This window comes from Gastrolobium bilobum, unplaced genomic scaffold, assembly GCF_033153095.1.
Source record: "Gastrolobium bilobum isolate Gb01-03AN ecotype WA unplaced genomic scaffold, APGP_CSIRO_Gbil_v1 utg4848, whole genome shotgun sequence".
In the NCBI taxonomy this organism is placed as follows: domain Eukaryota; kingdom Viridiplantae; phylum Streptophyta; class Magnoliopsida; order Fabales; family Fabaceae; genus Gastrolobium; species Gastrolobium bilobum.
This window is the reverse complement of record NW_026899359.1, coordinates 442,427-456,808: the sequence shown is the minus strand read 5'-3', so window position 1 is coordinate 456,808 and position 14,382 is coordinate 442,427. Positions and strand designations below refer to the sequence as shown.

The following is a 14,382-nucleotide window of genomic DNA, read 5'->3' as shown; positions in this document are numbered from 1 at the left end:
GATGAAAATAAATATAACCGTTGGATCAACATAATCGATCTAACGGTGAAATTGATTGGTAGTAACATTGATTGGTTGTTACAATATTCTTCCTTATATATATATATATGGGGAGAGATCATTTGACTCCAGAGTAAGATTTATAAGTCTTACTCCTCATCCTAACCGTTGATTTCCGTACATCCAACAGTTATAATTTAGGAAGTTATATTAATTAATTAATTATTAATTACACTATAAATGACAATCATTGATTTCCGTCCATCAATATATAATATATATATATATGGGATGAGAATATATATATATATATATATATATATATATATATATATATATATATATATAGGATCAGGATCATTTTACACCAGTGTAAGTTACACTCTTAATCTTGTCCGTTAATCCCACTTGTATCTAAGGGCTCAATTTTTTTAGTAATGTGAGCCATTGGATACAAGTAGATCAATGGTCAAGATTGAGTGTAAGACTTCTAACTCTTACACCGATGTAATAATATCCTGCCCCATATATATATATATATATATATATATATATATATATATATATATATATATATATATTTTCCTACATATTTCTATGATGATAATTTGAAAAGGATATGACATGTTTATATTTTTGTATCCATCCTGAACCCATAGGAAATGAGTAGATAACATACTCCACTCCACCTGGTGGAAAGGGCAGAGGCATCTTCTTGGTGGCCCTACGAGCAACATGCTACTAGATAAACCATTAAACTGACACTACTCTGAAAGTGTCGTGTGAAAAATGCTTAAATGGAATTAGAAACTTCAATGGAATCGCCCACTACGATTCAAGAATTTCTATGAAGTCGAACCCTGGAAGTCACAACAATAATTATTAGCTCAATATGAGAGAAACATCAGTAATCTATCATAAAAGTCAAAAACCCGTTCGATTCTTTTTTATGTGTGGGAGATACAATAAAATAAAGGGATATATTTTTCTTATGTTGTAGGAAAAGAATTACCTCATGTTGTAGAAATAAAAGTATAAGTGGGACCCACATGTAAGAGGAGAGAGAAAAAAAAAGTGGTGGGACCCAAACCCTTTTTGTGTGTGTAGGAGAGATGTTTATCTCATGTAAAATGAGATAAACATAACCTTAAAATAAAAGGCAGCGATCATTATTCATTTTCCCCAGATTTGACGTAAAAAAGAAGAAGGTACATATACTCCATTTTCAATTAGTTTGACAATCATGAACAAAAGACCAATAAGGAAAGAAACAAAGGGATCTTATCTCTATACCATCACATGGAAATCAATAGTCAATACAAACTGTTCAAATGTTTTTCAAAGGCGCTGCCATAATGTTGGAAATTACAGGAATTGAAACAATCTAATCCTAAACAAATGTTATTACAGCAGTAAATGACATTACAGATCCCAAGCTAATGCATTCGTCTAATTTTATCACGTCTTGTATTATCTCTTACACGATCCACGTACATTAATGAGGAGGAGATAGTGGTCGCCTCTCAAACCCTTTTCTTTCATTGGAGAAACCATATCTTCCACGATGTCTTCTATGAAACTTGTTTCTCCATGGTATAGAGATAGCAGAAGCAGACCCTGCACAAATCCATGCCCAGGAAAAGTAAGCAACTAGCAGTAAGGAAAATTTAGCATTGCAATCCGCATCAAAAGTCAAGTATTTGAGATCATGCAACTGCCAAATGGTCTTTGACATTTCAAAAGGAAGGTTACCATCATACAGGTATCCTCCTCCTCATGCCTACGCAAATTAAAAAGAGTGAAGAGCGCAAGAAGTTCACATGATAACAACTTCACAGTCACTACCCAGACACATGATCCATTTAGCAACAAAGATAACGTCAGCTGCTAGCAAGTCAGCATTTACACTAAAGACATAATGTACCTCCTCCATGTCCTTGATCCAATTTAACCGAAACCATTACTGTCTCTTATTTCATAGATAGACCACAACATGGTTAAATGTACAAAACAGTTAACCTAAGAATCTGAAATATCAAATCCAAATCCAAATTCAAATTTTGGAGCAATGCTAATTGGTACTGAGCTAAAAAAATAAGAACCAAGTTTAAAATCTGGTCATGGTCAACAGTATGTTCTAATTCCTAGAAAATGCCTATTCAACACGACAAACAATAGATCAAAGTGATTTCACCCTTTACAAAGTAATCATACTGAGAAGCACAAGACCAGAATGTACGCCATAAGGAAATAACCACCAACAAACATCATTGGAGCACAGAATCCCAAAAGTTTAGTACATTGCCCATCATCAACCATTTGTCAGAACCATCTTGAAACCATCTCTTCCATTCAAAGGTCAGATTCAAGCAACAAAGTTCACGAATTTGCAGTAAACCACACCAAAGAATGAGACAGGCAGATCAAAACTGTGAAGCCACATACAACAATGCCAGTGAGCAATTTGCTCCGTTTTTTCCACTATAAATTATGCCCCAAGTAGCTTGCTTCAAAACAACAGGAGAATGAGATTGAATGTGAAGAAGTACATTCCCAACAATTTGAAGATATGCATCCTCTTTCTGTATCACATCAATGTCCCTAGTCAATGATCAATGCGAAAAATCTTAAGGATACAGCAGAAGCTACAAAAAACAGAAGTTTCCTAGTCACCTGAATCATCCCTAAATAACCAACCGAACAAGAATCCCCCCATACGGATGGAAAGGTGGGTAAGGGTATAGAAAGGCCTAGAATATGGAAAGTGTATCAAAGAAGACTTAAGAGTTAGTTAGGAAGTTAGTTCAGTTTATGGTTTTGAGAATCCTCGTATAAATAGGAAGTTGTTTAGGGGTTTTTTGAATAATTCTTGTGTAATTGAGAGTGCTTCTCTTCAACCTGCGTACTTTGCCTACTGTTCTTCTCTCTTTTACATCTGAAAACTTTTTTAAAACCAGGCTCTGTGGCAAGTGGTCCAACCTGCCGGAAAAAGGAACCAGTAATAGGTCCACGACAACGACAGAACTAACTTGGACTTCCAAGGTAGAATTGCGAGCGTTTGAAGGTTACGTTACGACCCTTTGCGTTGGATAGCCACTAGCCAGGGCTGAAATATTTTTTGAGATTCATGACATTGCCGATAGTGAGAAAATACAGCTTGCGCTCATCAGCATGGAGGGAGGAACGGTACATTTGGTACCGGTTCCTGAGGAAGAAGATCCCAAATCTTGAATGGGAATCTCTGACCAAAGCACTCATTCAAAGGTATGGGGATCGAATGCAAGGGGCAATGTACGAAAGACTAGCACGCTACGACAAGAGACAGACTTAATTTCATAGCATACACACATTTATAACTTTAAATTGTCTTTTGAATTACCCAAAGGAAATAGAAATGCTGCCACGAATAAGGTTCACCACTGTAAGTGTAAGGAAACCCCTAATCATTCATACCTAAGCAAGAAGGAATACACCCAAAATCTTTCCAGGAACCGACTAAATTGCATGGAAGTCAAAGCGTAGATAAAATATGTAAGCCATTTGCGAATGCAATGCAACGCATTTTCAGTTCACGAAGGTTGAAACACATCATTCACGTGGTATAGGGTGATAAAAGGTAGAGGATGGTGGTGTGGTGAGATAGGGAACAGAACAAACCAGTGTCATGGCGGGAATGAAGGGGAGAAGGATCTCCTGCAGCGGCGGCACCCGAGTCGCTATTGGAAGGCTGGAGAGGCGGTGCTTGGTCCCACTTTGTAGGACCCATGCATGACTTTTGCTTCTGTTGTAATACTCACTACACATTTACTAGTTACTATTTCAACCACGTGGGAGTGTGGGACGAATAAACAAGTAATTAATTAAAAGTTTTTATTTAATTACAGCTCCCGATGAATTACTTGCTGATGTGACTAGAGATTAATTATTGTGGGTATCTTTTTTGGGAAATATTATTCTTATGCAACATAAGATAACACTCTTTCCTACACACTCGTTGATTTTCGTGTAGTTTAGTTTTTATTTTTTATAAATGAGTGGACCCCACCCATGATTGTCTCTATGGTAGGAGAGAACTTCTCTCCTACAACATAAGATTAATAAAGCCCATCTTTTTTTCACACGTTTCTCTAAAAGTGAAAAGTTGCATCCCATAGTGTTGATCTGAAGAGTAGTATGTCCAGACCTGCGGATCATCACCTTCCACCAGGAACCGCCAATGCGGTCCGCCATAGCCATATTCATGATCACTTCTTTTTTGCCATCAACTCTATTTTAAACTTTAAATAGCCAGATTTGAGGATCATGATCACTTATTTGGAAAGAATCACTTATTTTAAAAATATAATTTGTGTTTAGGAATAATATTTAAAAATAAATTTAGAATAATCGATTTTATTATACATTCACAAATAATTTCTTCTAAACCATAAATGCAAGTATTATTTAAAAGTTCAGTGAATCTCACACTTAAAATTAAGGCTAAAATATAAGTTATCCTCTTGAACTTTGATTATGTTTTAAATTACTCCTTGTACTTTTAATTGTTTCAATTAACTCCATGTACTTTATAATTGTTTCAAATCAACAATTCTATTAAAAATTTTATAAACTTTGTTAAACCTCTTCACATGTCCTAAGCCTCAAATCTCAAAATTTTCTTCTACGTCCTCCCATCTCATATTACAATTTTCTTTGGAAAGACTGCTTTGCCTGTTGCTGTTTCCTTTGAAAACATGTTCATGAAACAGATATCTTGGCCTACTATTTACCATAAAGAGGATGCTGCGGCAAAAGAGGAAGAATCCAAAACTTTTGAAAGTGCTAGTGATCTCTAACGACATTTACATCGCTTGTGATTGAATTTGTGGTAAGGCTTCAAAACCTAGTGGATTCATTTGAAGAATTAGGTGAAAAAACAAACTTTATGAATCCTCTCGAGCAACAAGCACCGGTAACATCTGGTGGGTTCTGGACCAGATCGTTTACCTTCTTGAAATTCAAGGATTGCAATAGAAGGGAATAAATTTTTAGTCACTACATCCACTTAAAAAACAGTACATGGACTCACCTAAGCGTAATTATACTCATTTTCTTAACAACTTATTTATTTCTAATGTCACCTAAGTCGATGTGTTATAATTTAAGTGGGTATATATAGTATGAACCACTACTAAAAATTTATCCCTTGGGAAGCTGCCAACTTCATCTTCCTCCTTTGTTTATGGGTTGAAAGGGCTGATTGACAGTTCAAGGGTCATTTCAGTCTTTCCATAATCTGAATAATGTAACACTTTTTAGTCCTTTCCATAAAGATCCAAAGAAAATTGTAATAAGAGACGAGAGAACGTAAAAGAAAAGAGAGAAGAAATTTTTGAGATTTGAGATTTAAGACATATGAAGAGATTTAACAGAGTTTGTAAAATTTTTAACAGAATTGTTAATTTAAAAAAATTATAAAGTACAAGGAGATAATTGAAACAATTAAAAGTACAAGAGGCTAATTTGAAACATGGTCAAAGTTCAAGATATTTTAGCCTAAAATTAATTCAACTAGCAAGAAAAGTTAAAATTCATCAGTTTTCGCGAATAAATTATACTAACTGAAAAACTTATCTTGCAATTCCACAATTACCAAAATAACATTGGCTATTGGAAGAATTGATTCTCGTAACTTCAAACGCTATTTTGCAATATAGAGAATTTTAATGAGTAGGTCAAATTCTCGGCTAAGCATTTTCCTATTCACAATACCCATTCTCGTTCACTTACTCATTCACTTGGGTGTTGGAACCTTGATGCACCACCAACTCTCTAGTCACCAGTATAAAAAGAGGAGCCCCAAAAACCATCACCAGAGAAGCCCAGAAGCAACATTTCTGTCCTGTCCAAATATCTCGGACTCAACATATCCAATTAAATAAATAGACACACCTAAAAGCTCGCTGAAGCCATTAAATCCATGCTCTCTCTCTCTATTAGGTGGCAAGGATAAACTTCAAAATAAAAGTATGAATTGTTTACAATTATCGGACGTGTACAAGTACAACAATAATCACTATAAAGAACATAGAGAACTTCGTAGACAAAAATCTACAACTGACTTTAGGCATGCATACGTAGCAAGAGGCATTCATTTTGAGAAACAGATTGCACGGCTACACAAGAGCGGGTATTCACTTTCAGTTACCACCTGATACAGAGTAGTGGGTGAGAGACTGAGAGTGGATGTTCAACCTAAAGAGAGGAGATCAAAGTTTCTATACGAATTGGGATGAACAACTACTATAGAAGATCAGTACTCAAATCATGTCGGTCAAGGTGTTATCGTGCTCTTGCAACCGTGTACACACCGGAACAAAGGAGGATGTGTGTGTAAGTGGCTTGGTTTTGGTGAGAGGATGCAGGAAAGTGCTCAAAGAATGCAAGAAAGGAGTGGAACAATGAACAAAAACTCCACAAGTGTGAGTGAGTGTTTTATGGAAGAGTATTATATTTCAGTGTCAGCAATGGATGCCAAAACTGTTAGCCCCCCACACCATGGGTGCGAGGGCTGCATATCACAACCATGCAATATGCTCTGTGAGAGAGTGAGGAGAGTATTGAGTGACAAGGATACTTTATCTTGTAATGAGATGGTGGATTGGACTCTAGGTTGGGCCTAAAGCACTCATAAGAGGATGCACCATTTGGAACACAGACAAATGATATATATAGAATATATTTACCTAATCACGATACAGAACAAAGCAAAGATTGACGGAGTCATGACACTCATGCTTGCTCCGGTATTGCCCTTCCATTTTCTTCCAGTTTTGATTGAGGTATCAAAGTGAAATGGGGATAGGGGGGGAAGCCGGACATGTAGCATTTGGCTCTCCTTATAATAATCTCTACAGCTGCAGAAGGACTGCAGAATTTGACAAGTGGCAACATTAAAGTTAGAAGTTTAGTCCACTCATAAGGTTGAAAGATATTGCATTACTTCAACCATGGATATCATTGTAACACATAATCCGTCATGCTTACTTTTCAATAATTAATCCTTTTTCTTCACACATAACGTCAAAACAGAAAAAACAGATTTTCTTATCAAAATTCTCACCACAGATTTTCCAGAGGATGTTCAGCGAATAAAACACTAATTGAACAACACAATTAACAAAGGCTGTTACAAGAATATGATGTACCTTTAATTCTTTAAGCTCAAGGAAACTGCATGGAGAAACCGGTGCCAGTTCTGGTAATATTCACAGGGCCAAAATCATCAAAATCAGAATCAGAACCCATGTCATTGTTATCATGCAACCCACCAGGGGAATCCTCATCTTCTCCATTTCTGGTCAAAGGAACTCGTAGCTCAGAAACAGGAACAGGAAGAGGTTCTTCGTTAAAGTACTTGTCATGGAGTAGCTCCATCGCTGTAGCTCTCCTGGCCGGATCATAACAAATAAGTTTTTTGACCAGAGACACTTCATCAGGGGAGCGGTTGGGCAGGCAGGCTTCAAGACCAGTAGGTCTTTCTACCTTACTAAACGAGATTATTCCGTAATCGGGAAGTTTTGAACAACCAGGCCAAGCTTTCTCATCAAGGTTGCCCAAAACATTAATAATTATGCTGAGCTGATCAATATCAGCTGTTCCAGGAAATAAGGGCTTCAGAGTTAAGAGCTCTGCAAAGATACATCCTAAAGACCAGAGATCAACCTCTAAACCATAGTCCGTGGATCCATAGAGCAGCTCAGGAGCCCTGAACCAACGAGTTCCAACACATGATGTGAGACAACCAAGTTCCTTACCTTCACCCTCCCTCACTTCATAACTAAACGAAGTTATCAGAGGATCGTTATCTAGATCACTTGTTGTGCATGTTGCAAGACAAGAGGTATTTCCATCAGGTATGTTTGTATCCTTATCAATGTCATCGGCGGAGCTCTTTGTTTTCATCTCATCTAAAACTCTAAAATATTCTTCATGACAAATGGTTCCCTGCTCTTGATTTCCATATCCAGCTTGGCTTAAATTGTCTATCCGAGGAAAAGCTTCAGGATGATGGAGTGAACTTTCCTGATTACAAGCATCATGCTCATATGGTTGTGGTTGTAGTGGTGGGTTCTCCTCCATAGCATCAAATTCAGGCTCCATAAGTATCCTTGCCTGAGAAAATAGTTCATGAAACATTTCATTCCCGATTAAAAAAGGGAGAAGGTAAAATATATGAAGTTAAATAATAATAATAATAATAATAAAACACAATTGATATTAGCAACATCCAGGAGAAGCTAATATCACGAAATTTCAACAATGAATAACTTGAATATAAGCACAAAACTAACTAATAAGGGGTAAAAAACTTCAAGCTTCAAAATTAACATTTTATGAGACTTAAGAGAAAAAGAAATAAGAAAAAACAGAGATTGCAATACCTGTCCAAAATCCGCCAACTTGAGGACACCGTGATCGGAAATCAAGAGATTAGAGGGCTTCAAATCTCGATGAAGGACCATGTTACGGTGACACGCGTCGACACCACAAAGAATCTGGATCATCCAGCGCTTGATCTCCCCAAGAGGGAGAGGGGCCTTGGCCTTGGCGGCGTCGCCGATGACGGTGGCCAAGTCGGTGCTAAGGTACTCCAATACGAGGACGGCGTCCTCGTCCTCGCGCCAGAAGTGCTCGTGCAAAACGACGACGTTTGGGAAACCCTGCAGCATCTGCAAGGCCTCGATTTCTCGCAAGGCAGACTGGTAGTCGTGAACTTCCTTGAGGGCCACAGTGAGGCCGTCGGAGAGGCGACGCCCACGGTACACGTCGGCGTAAGCTCCCGACCCGACCCGCTCCATGACCTGGTACTTGGATATGATCTCGGATCGGGTATGGATGCTCCAGCTCTTGGGGTGAGTGGGAAGGGGAGGCTCCATCTCCATCTTACTCCCAAACAAGGGCCAATGCTGCCTTCCTCTTCCCATGCTTCTTTTATTCATCCACTTTCTTTTACTTTTTAATTAATAAATCCTTTTTCTTTCGTCTTTTCTAAAATAAATTATCTATATTGAATCTAAAACGATATTATTTTGAAATAAAAATTAAGATATTTTTGTAATTATAATTTATTTTAAGTTTATAATAATCTAAAACGACATCATTCTGAAAGTGTATATTAAAACTTTTTTTTAAGACCAAAATGTTTGTCCTTTAAAACAATATATTTGTTGATTTTTAAATTTAATATTTATAAATTTTAATGAATAAATATTATATACTCATGTTAGAATGTGTACTTTTTTTATTATTATTATCCAATACAGAGAAGCATACAAAATACAATAATGAAAATATCTTGCAATTTTTTTTTTTTTTTTTTTTACTTTTTTAAGTATTATTGTTACTACTGGAAAGTATTCCAAAGAGTGCGATCAGTTTTCCACTGCTAAGCATTTATAGCCTATTTTAAAGCATCAGAACACTGCTGCAACTCTGTAATGACAATTAATAAAAGGGTTTATTATCTATCATTTAACATGATCATAAAAAATTTCCTACACACACAATATTTTGTGGGACCCGCAGCAAAAAAAAAAAAAAAACTTCGGCACGCAAAACGAATCTCTATAACATAACACAATCACATTTCCTACAACATAACTCTTATAAAACCCTTAATAAAAATGACACTTTCATGATACACATATATTTCATATCTTAAAAATCATAATTGTTATGGTCACTCCCCCCATTCCACTAACACATGATTCGTTAGTTAATATGAAATTTTTTTTTTAGTAATTTTACATCTTACTCAAGCATTAAATCCACAACATCTCTTCGCTTAAAATGATGGTTCAAACACCAAAAATACTGCATATGACCCTCAATATTGGAATTTGTCATATTCATTGCACTAATAGCAATAAAATAAACACATCATGCGCACATGCAGAGGATTGAAAACCGAATACTGAAATCATATACTACATACGTATACCCTCAATTTTCTCCCTCACTCAAAAAAACTCCATTGATATGGATTTTATCTCTTATAAAAATATTAATTCTTTATACCAAGATTCTTTAGTTAATACTTAGAGCAACAGTCAACCTTTTATACCATCATGCCTACACTTAATAACAATAATTATAATGAAAGAAGTACACTTTGGAGTATTTTTTATTTTTTTTTACTTTTAATTCCTCTTCTCTTTATAAAGAGAAGTTAATCCAAATATTATTTTATAAAAGTTCTTATTCTAAAAAGAGTTTTTTTATATTGAATAAAAAAGAAAAAAATTTAAAACTTTCTAGAGATTTTTCTTTTAAGATGTATGTAAGTTTTTTTGGAGTTTTCATATTTATTTTTTACTTTTCTCTTTATTCTAAATTTATGATTTATCCTAATAACAAATCCTTTTATCTTTCCTCTTTAAAGTTCCAAAAATAATTTTATGCAATTATCAAATTACTTTTATTTTTTTTAACTTTAACTTAAAAATAACTTTTAACTTAAAAAAAAACACACCAAATATCCATAATACAAGAGTGCTTAAAATATCCCCTAAATTTTAGTTTTTTGTAATAGAGATTTTACTGCCGTACCACCGAGTAACATTAAGGACCAGTTTGAATGAACTTCTGAAATAACTATATTTTATGCCTTATTTATTTTAGAAGTATTTTTTTTTTACAAAAATTAAAATTATTTAGATTTTTTAAAAAGAATTGATAGAGGATAAAATTTTTAGCTAAAAAAAAAATTATCTATTTTTTGTGACTTTTATTTTCTTAAAGCAGATATTCAAATAAATTTTGTAGCATAAGCACCTTTTTTTTTTTCTTCCGGAAAAAAGCAGATTTTGGTTAAACCGGCCCTAAGTTAGCAATGTGTGGGTGACTATAGTCTATAGAGAAAATAGCATCTCAGCCAGTTGGGCTATTTAGTATTTACACGCTCAGACAACATAATTCATCAGCCAAGATTATATTAGGTATTTATTAATATTTATTTTTATTAATATTAATTAGTTTTGATTTATATCAATGAGAGTTAACATTAATTATATATTACAATATCTAAATTAGTGAAGATGATTTCTTTTCTCATTTTATGATCGCTTTAAATATAAATATGAATTACCTTTTAATATTGCATAATATCGCAAAATATCACATCAATATAATATATTATCTATTTATTCTCTCCATCTCATATTTTAGTCCAAACCCCCTCTAATTTCAAACCCAGTGTAATAGTTATACCCTAATAATAATAAGAATAATAATAAGGGATAGGATATTGCGACACACAAATAATGTTACGCACAATGTTACGACCACATCTTAACCGTTAATTTCCGTCAATCAACGGTTATCATTTATTGCGAATTAATAATTAATTAATCAGTTTGATTTGAAAAATGATAACCGTTGATTGGCGGAAATCAACGGTTAAGATGTGGTCGTAACATTGTGCGTAACATTATTTGTGTGTCACAATATCTTACAAAAGGATACATCCGTTACGATGAAAACATAAGGATACATGACCTGAAGCTTGATGCATTTACAAAACAAGGTCCGTATCAAAAGTAGATATTGATGATGCAATTGCAATGGATGTGTATATTAAGCAGCACATCCTCCACACACAATACTTCTGTTCTGTCAATCACTACAGAGTACAGATACACTTTAGTACTCATTACGACTTCAAGTGTGTGTGACACAATATTAAGAGTAGTGCACATTCAATGCTTGCTCTAGCTTGAGGGAGAGCATATTAATGTTGTACTCACACCTGAGGAGAAGTTTTAAGAAATTCAAATCTTGAGTGATGAAGTACGATGGACACAAATATATAGACCATATAGAAGACAACCTCTTTGTTTCATTACTTCTTTTCTTCCTCATTTTGTGTCACGTCTCTCTCAAGTTCTAATTTTGTGTCAACCTCTTCATCCCAAATTTGTATATCTTCAGTACTCCCATAAGCCCTACTACATATGAAGTAGTAGAACAAATTAACCAAACTCAGAATGAAAAGGAGGGCATAGTAGTAATCATAGTGCCCTCTGTTGAGGTTTGATGATAGCCAACTTTCTTCTCCTGGTCTCACTGTCCCATCTTTCACAACCTTAACGATAATGCTTGCCACCAAATTCCCCATCCCAAAGCCAAGTGTAAAAAGAGCAATAGCAATGCTAGACATGGTTTTAGGAAATTGAGTGTAATAGAACTCTATTTGTCCAATGGCATTGAAAGCCTCTGCTAAACCAAATAAAGAGTATTGGGGCACAAGCCACATAGCAGACATGTTAACCACTCCATTGGGATTGTTCATAAACCCTTCTCTTATTGCTGCATTCCTTCTCTTCTTCTCTACCAATGCTGCCACTATATTGGCCAAACATGAGATCACTAGCCCAATTCCCATTCTTTGCTTAACGGTGAGTCCTTTTTTGTATATTAATAACAAGGGAACTATAATGCGGTCATAAATAGCAATCCATAGGGTCAAAGTGATGATTGTAAAAGCACCGAAGCTGGTCTGTGGTATGTTCAAATTGAACACGACCCTGTCCATGGTTCCAGCTTGGACTACAGCAAATGATTGTTGGTTTATGGCAGTAGCAAGTATGATGCCAGTGGACCAAATGGGAAGGACTTTTATTATAACTTTCAACTCCTCTACTTGTCTTACTGTACACAGATTCCATGGGTCAACAGCCATCCCATTAGAGTCCAAATCTTTCTCTCTATTCTTAATTATACAAGCCTTGTTCAAGAACCTAGGCAGAATCAAACATGAATTAATTAATATACATTAATAAATCTTTGTAATAATCTAATATACTTTTTGTGTAAAGATGGTATATCTTTCTTTTTTTGTGTACTGATATTCTTACTCTAGTGGAGTGTATTTGGTGTTAGTTGAATATGACAAATTGGTACCTTGCTTTGTCCGTTGGTTGAACAAGATTAGAGCCATTGTGGAAATACCAAAGGTCGGAGTTCTTTGGAGGCAGGGTTGAGTGTCTGTTTTTCCAGGTTGCTACAATTACTTGGGCCAAGCTAGTGAGCAAGCTCTTGTTTGGTTTCACTTTGACATACATGTAAGAACCCAAGAGGAACATGATAGCAGAAAATGACATAAGCCCCACTGGAATCCCAAAACCCACAACCCATCCTGCTTTAACTTGAATGTATACTAGGAATATAACAGAAACCATTATTGAAAAGCCAACCGAAACATAATACCAATTGAAGAAACTCTTCATGACCCTCTCATTTCGTGGGTTTTCAGGGTTGTTAATTTGATCAGCAGCAAAAGCTAAGGAACATGGCCTAATGCCACCAGCTCCAAAAGCCATGAGAATAAGGGAAGAGAAAAGAAACATGAGTTGAGATCCCGTTGGACTTGGACAAGTTTCTACATGACATTCTTGTGGCCTTGCATGCCTAATGATTGCAGTAAGCCACAACACAACCAATCCCTGCAATGAAGATCAAAACCAACATGATAGAAATTTCATTTTTGAAAATCTATTTTACTTAGTACGTTTTCATTGTTCATACGCTATAGGGGTATAGTATTATCTTACAACAAGGTCGATGAAAGTTCCCCATGCAATAACACGAAATCGTCCAACGCAAGAATCAGAAAGGAAAGCACCAAAGATGGGAATAAAATTGGACAAGGCGTTCCACAGAAATATTATGATAGCAGCAGTTGAAGGGTCCAGATGATACTCTTGTAACATGTACAAAATCATATTTACATGGAGTCCGAAATTCGCAACCTTTTCGAAGGTCTCATTTGCTATAAGAATTAAAAAAAAAAAAAACAAGTTGGAAATCACAACCTGGTTATAAGAACATCTGATATATACTTCACTAAAAATGGTCACTACAAGACATACAATATATGTTGTATGTAAAGAAAAGAGTCATCACCTATGATAAAGGGCATGGTTCTGTAACCACCCTTTTTCCTTACAACCTGTTCGGTGGCTTTCTTTTGCTCCATTGACATCTCCATTTTTCTTCTATGATACGCATGGAAAAGGTTATACACAAAATAAAATTGAAGCAATAAAAGAGCTTTGTTTTAAACACATAGGTGGGGACAACAAGCTCTTGTTTTCCACACGCAAAATCTCACCTTGTTGCTGCTCTGTGCAGGAAGGCCTCGTTATTATCCAATTTATTGTCGTATCAGGAAGGTTCTATTCTATATACGGCTCTCCCATTTCTTGTCTTCTGAACTACACTTTTGCATATAACAGAATATTACTATTTGACACCTTAAAAAGGCATCGTATCATAGATGATCACGCATGTTATTTCTATCCCTTACCAATTTCTGCACTTATATATATTTGGGCTGGCTAG

General features: G+C 35.4%; 2 protein-coding genes across 5 annotated transcripts; both read right to left on the bottom strand.

Annotated features, from left to right (window-relative positions):
* Positions 1–1,281: 1,281 nt before the first annotated feature.
* On the bottom strand, positions 1,282–8,953 carry LOC133289848 (cyclin-dependent kinase F-1-like). 4 transcript variants are annotated; one of them, XR_009748540.1, is made up of 4 exons: positions 8,424–8,953; positions 7,188–8,154; positions 6,726–6,907; positions 1,282–1,617 (listed from the first exon to the last, which is right to left on the bottom strand). XR_009748540.1 is itself a non-coding variant. In XM_061487858.1 (3 exons), the coding sequence occupies exons 1-2, from the start codon at positions 8,922–8,924 to the stop codon at positions 7,204–7,206; spliced, it is 1,452 nt and encodes a 483-aa protein (XP_061343842.1). In that variant the 5' UTR covers positions 8,925–8,953; the 3' UTR covers positions 1,282–1,617; positions 7,188–7,203. The 4 variants fall into 4 exon arrangements, 2 of the variants coding, with proteins under 2 accessions (XP_061343842.1, XP_061343841.1); XR_009748539.1 differs by lacking the exon at positions 1,282–1,617 and adding an exon at positions 5,564–6,190; XM_061487858.1 differs by lacking the exon at positions 6,726–6,907.
* Positions 8,954–11,881: 2,928 nt separating this feature from the next.
* Positions 11,882–14,029, bottom strand: LOC133289835 (protein NRT1/ PTR FAMILY 1.2-like). The gene is made up of 4 exons (XM_061487838.1): positions 13,945–14,029; positions 13,593–13,810; positions 12,943–13,484; positions 11,882–12,779 (listed from the first exon to the last, which is right to left on the bottom strand). The coding sequence occupies exons 1-4, from the start codon at positions 14,027–14,029 to the stop codon at positions 11,882–11,884; spliced, it is 1,743 nt and encodes a 580-aa protein (XP_061343822.1).
* Positions 14,030–14,382: the final 353 nt, after the last annotated feature.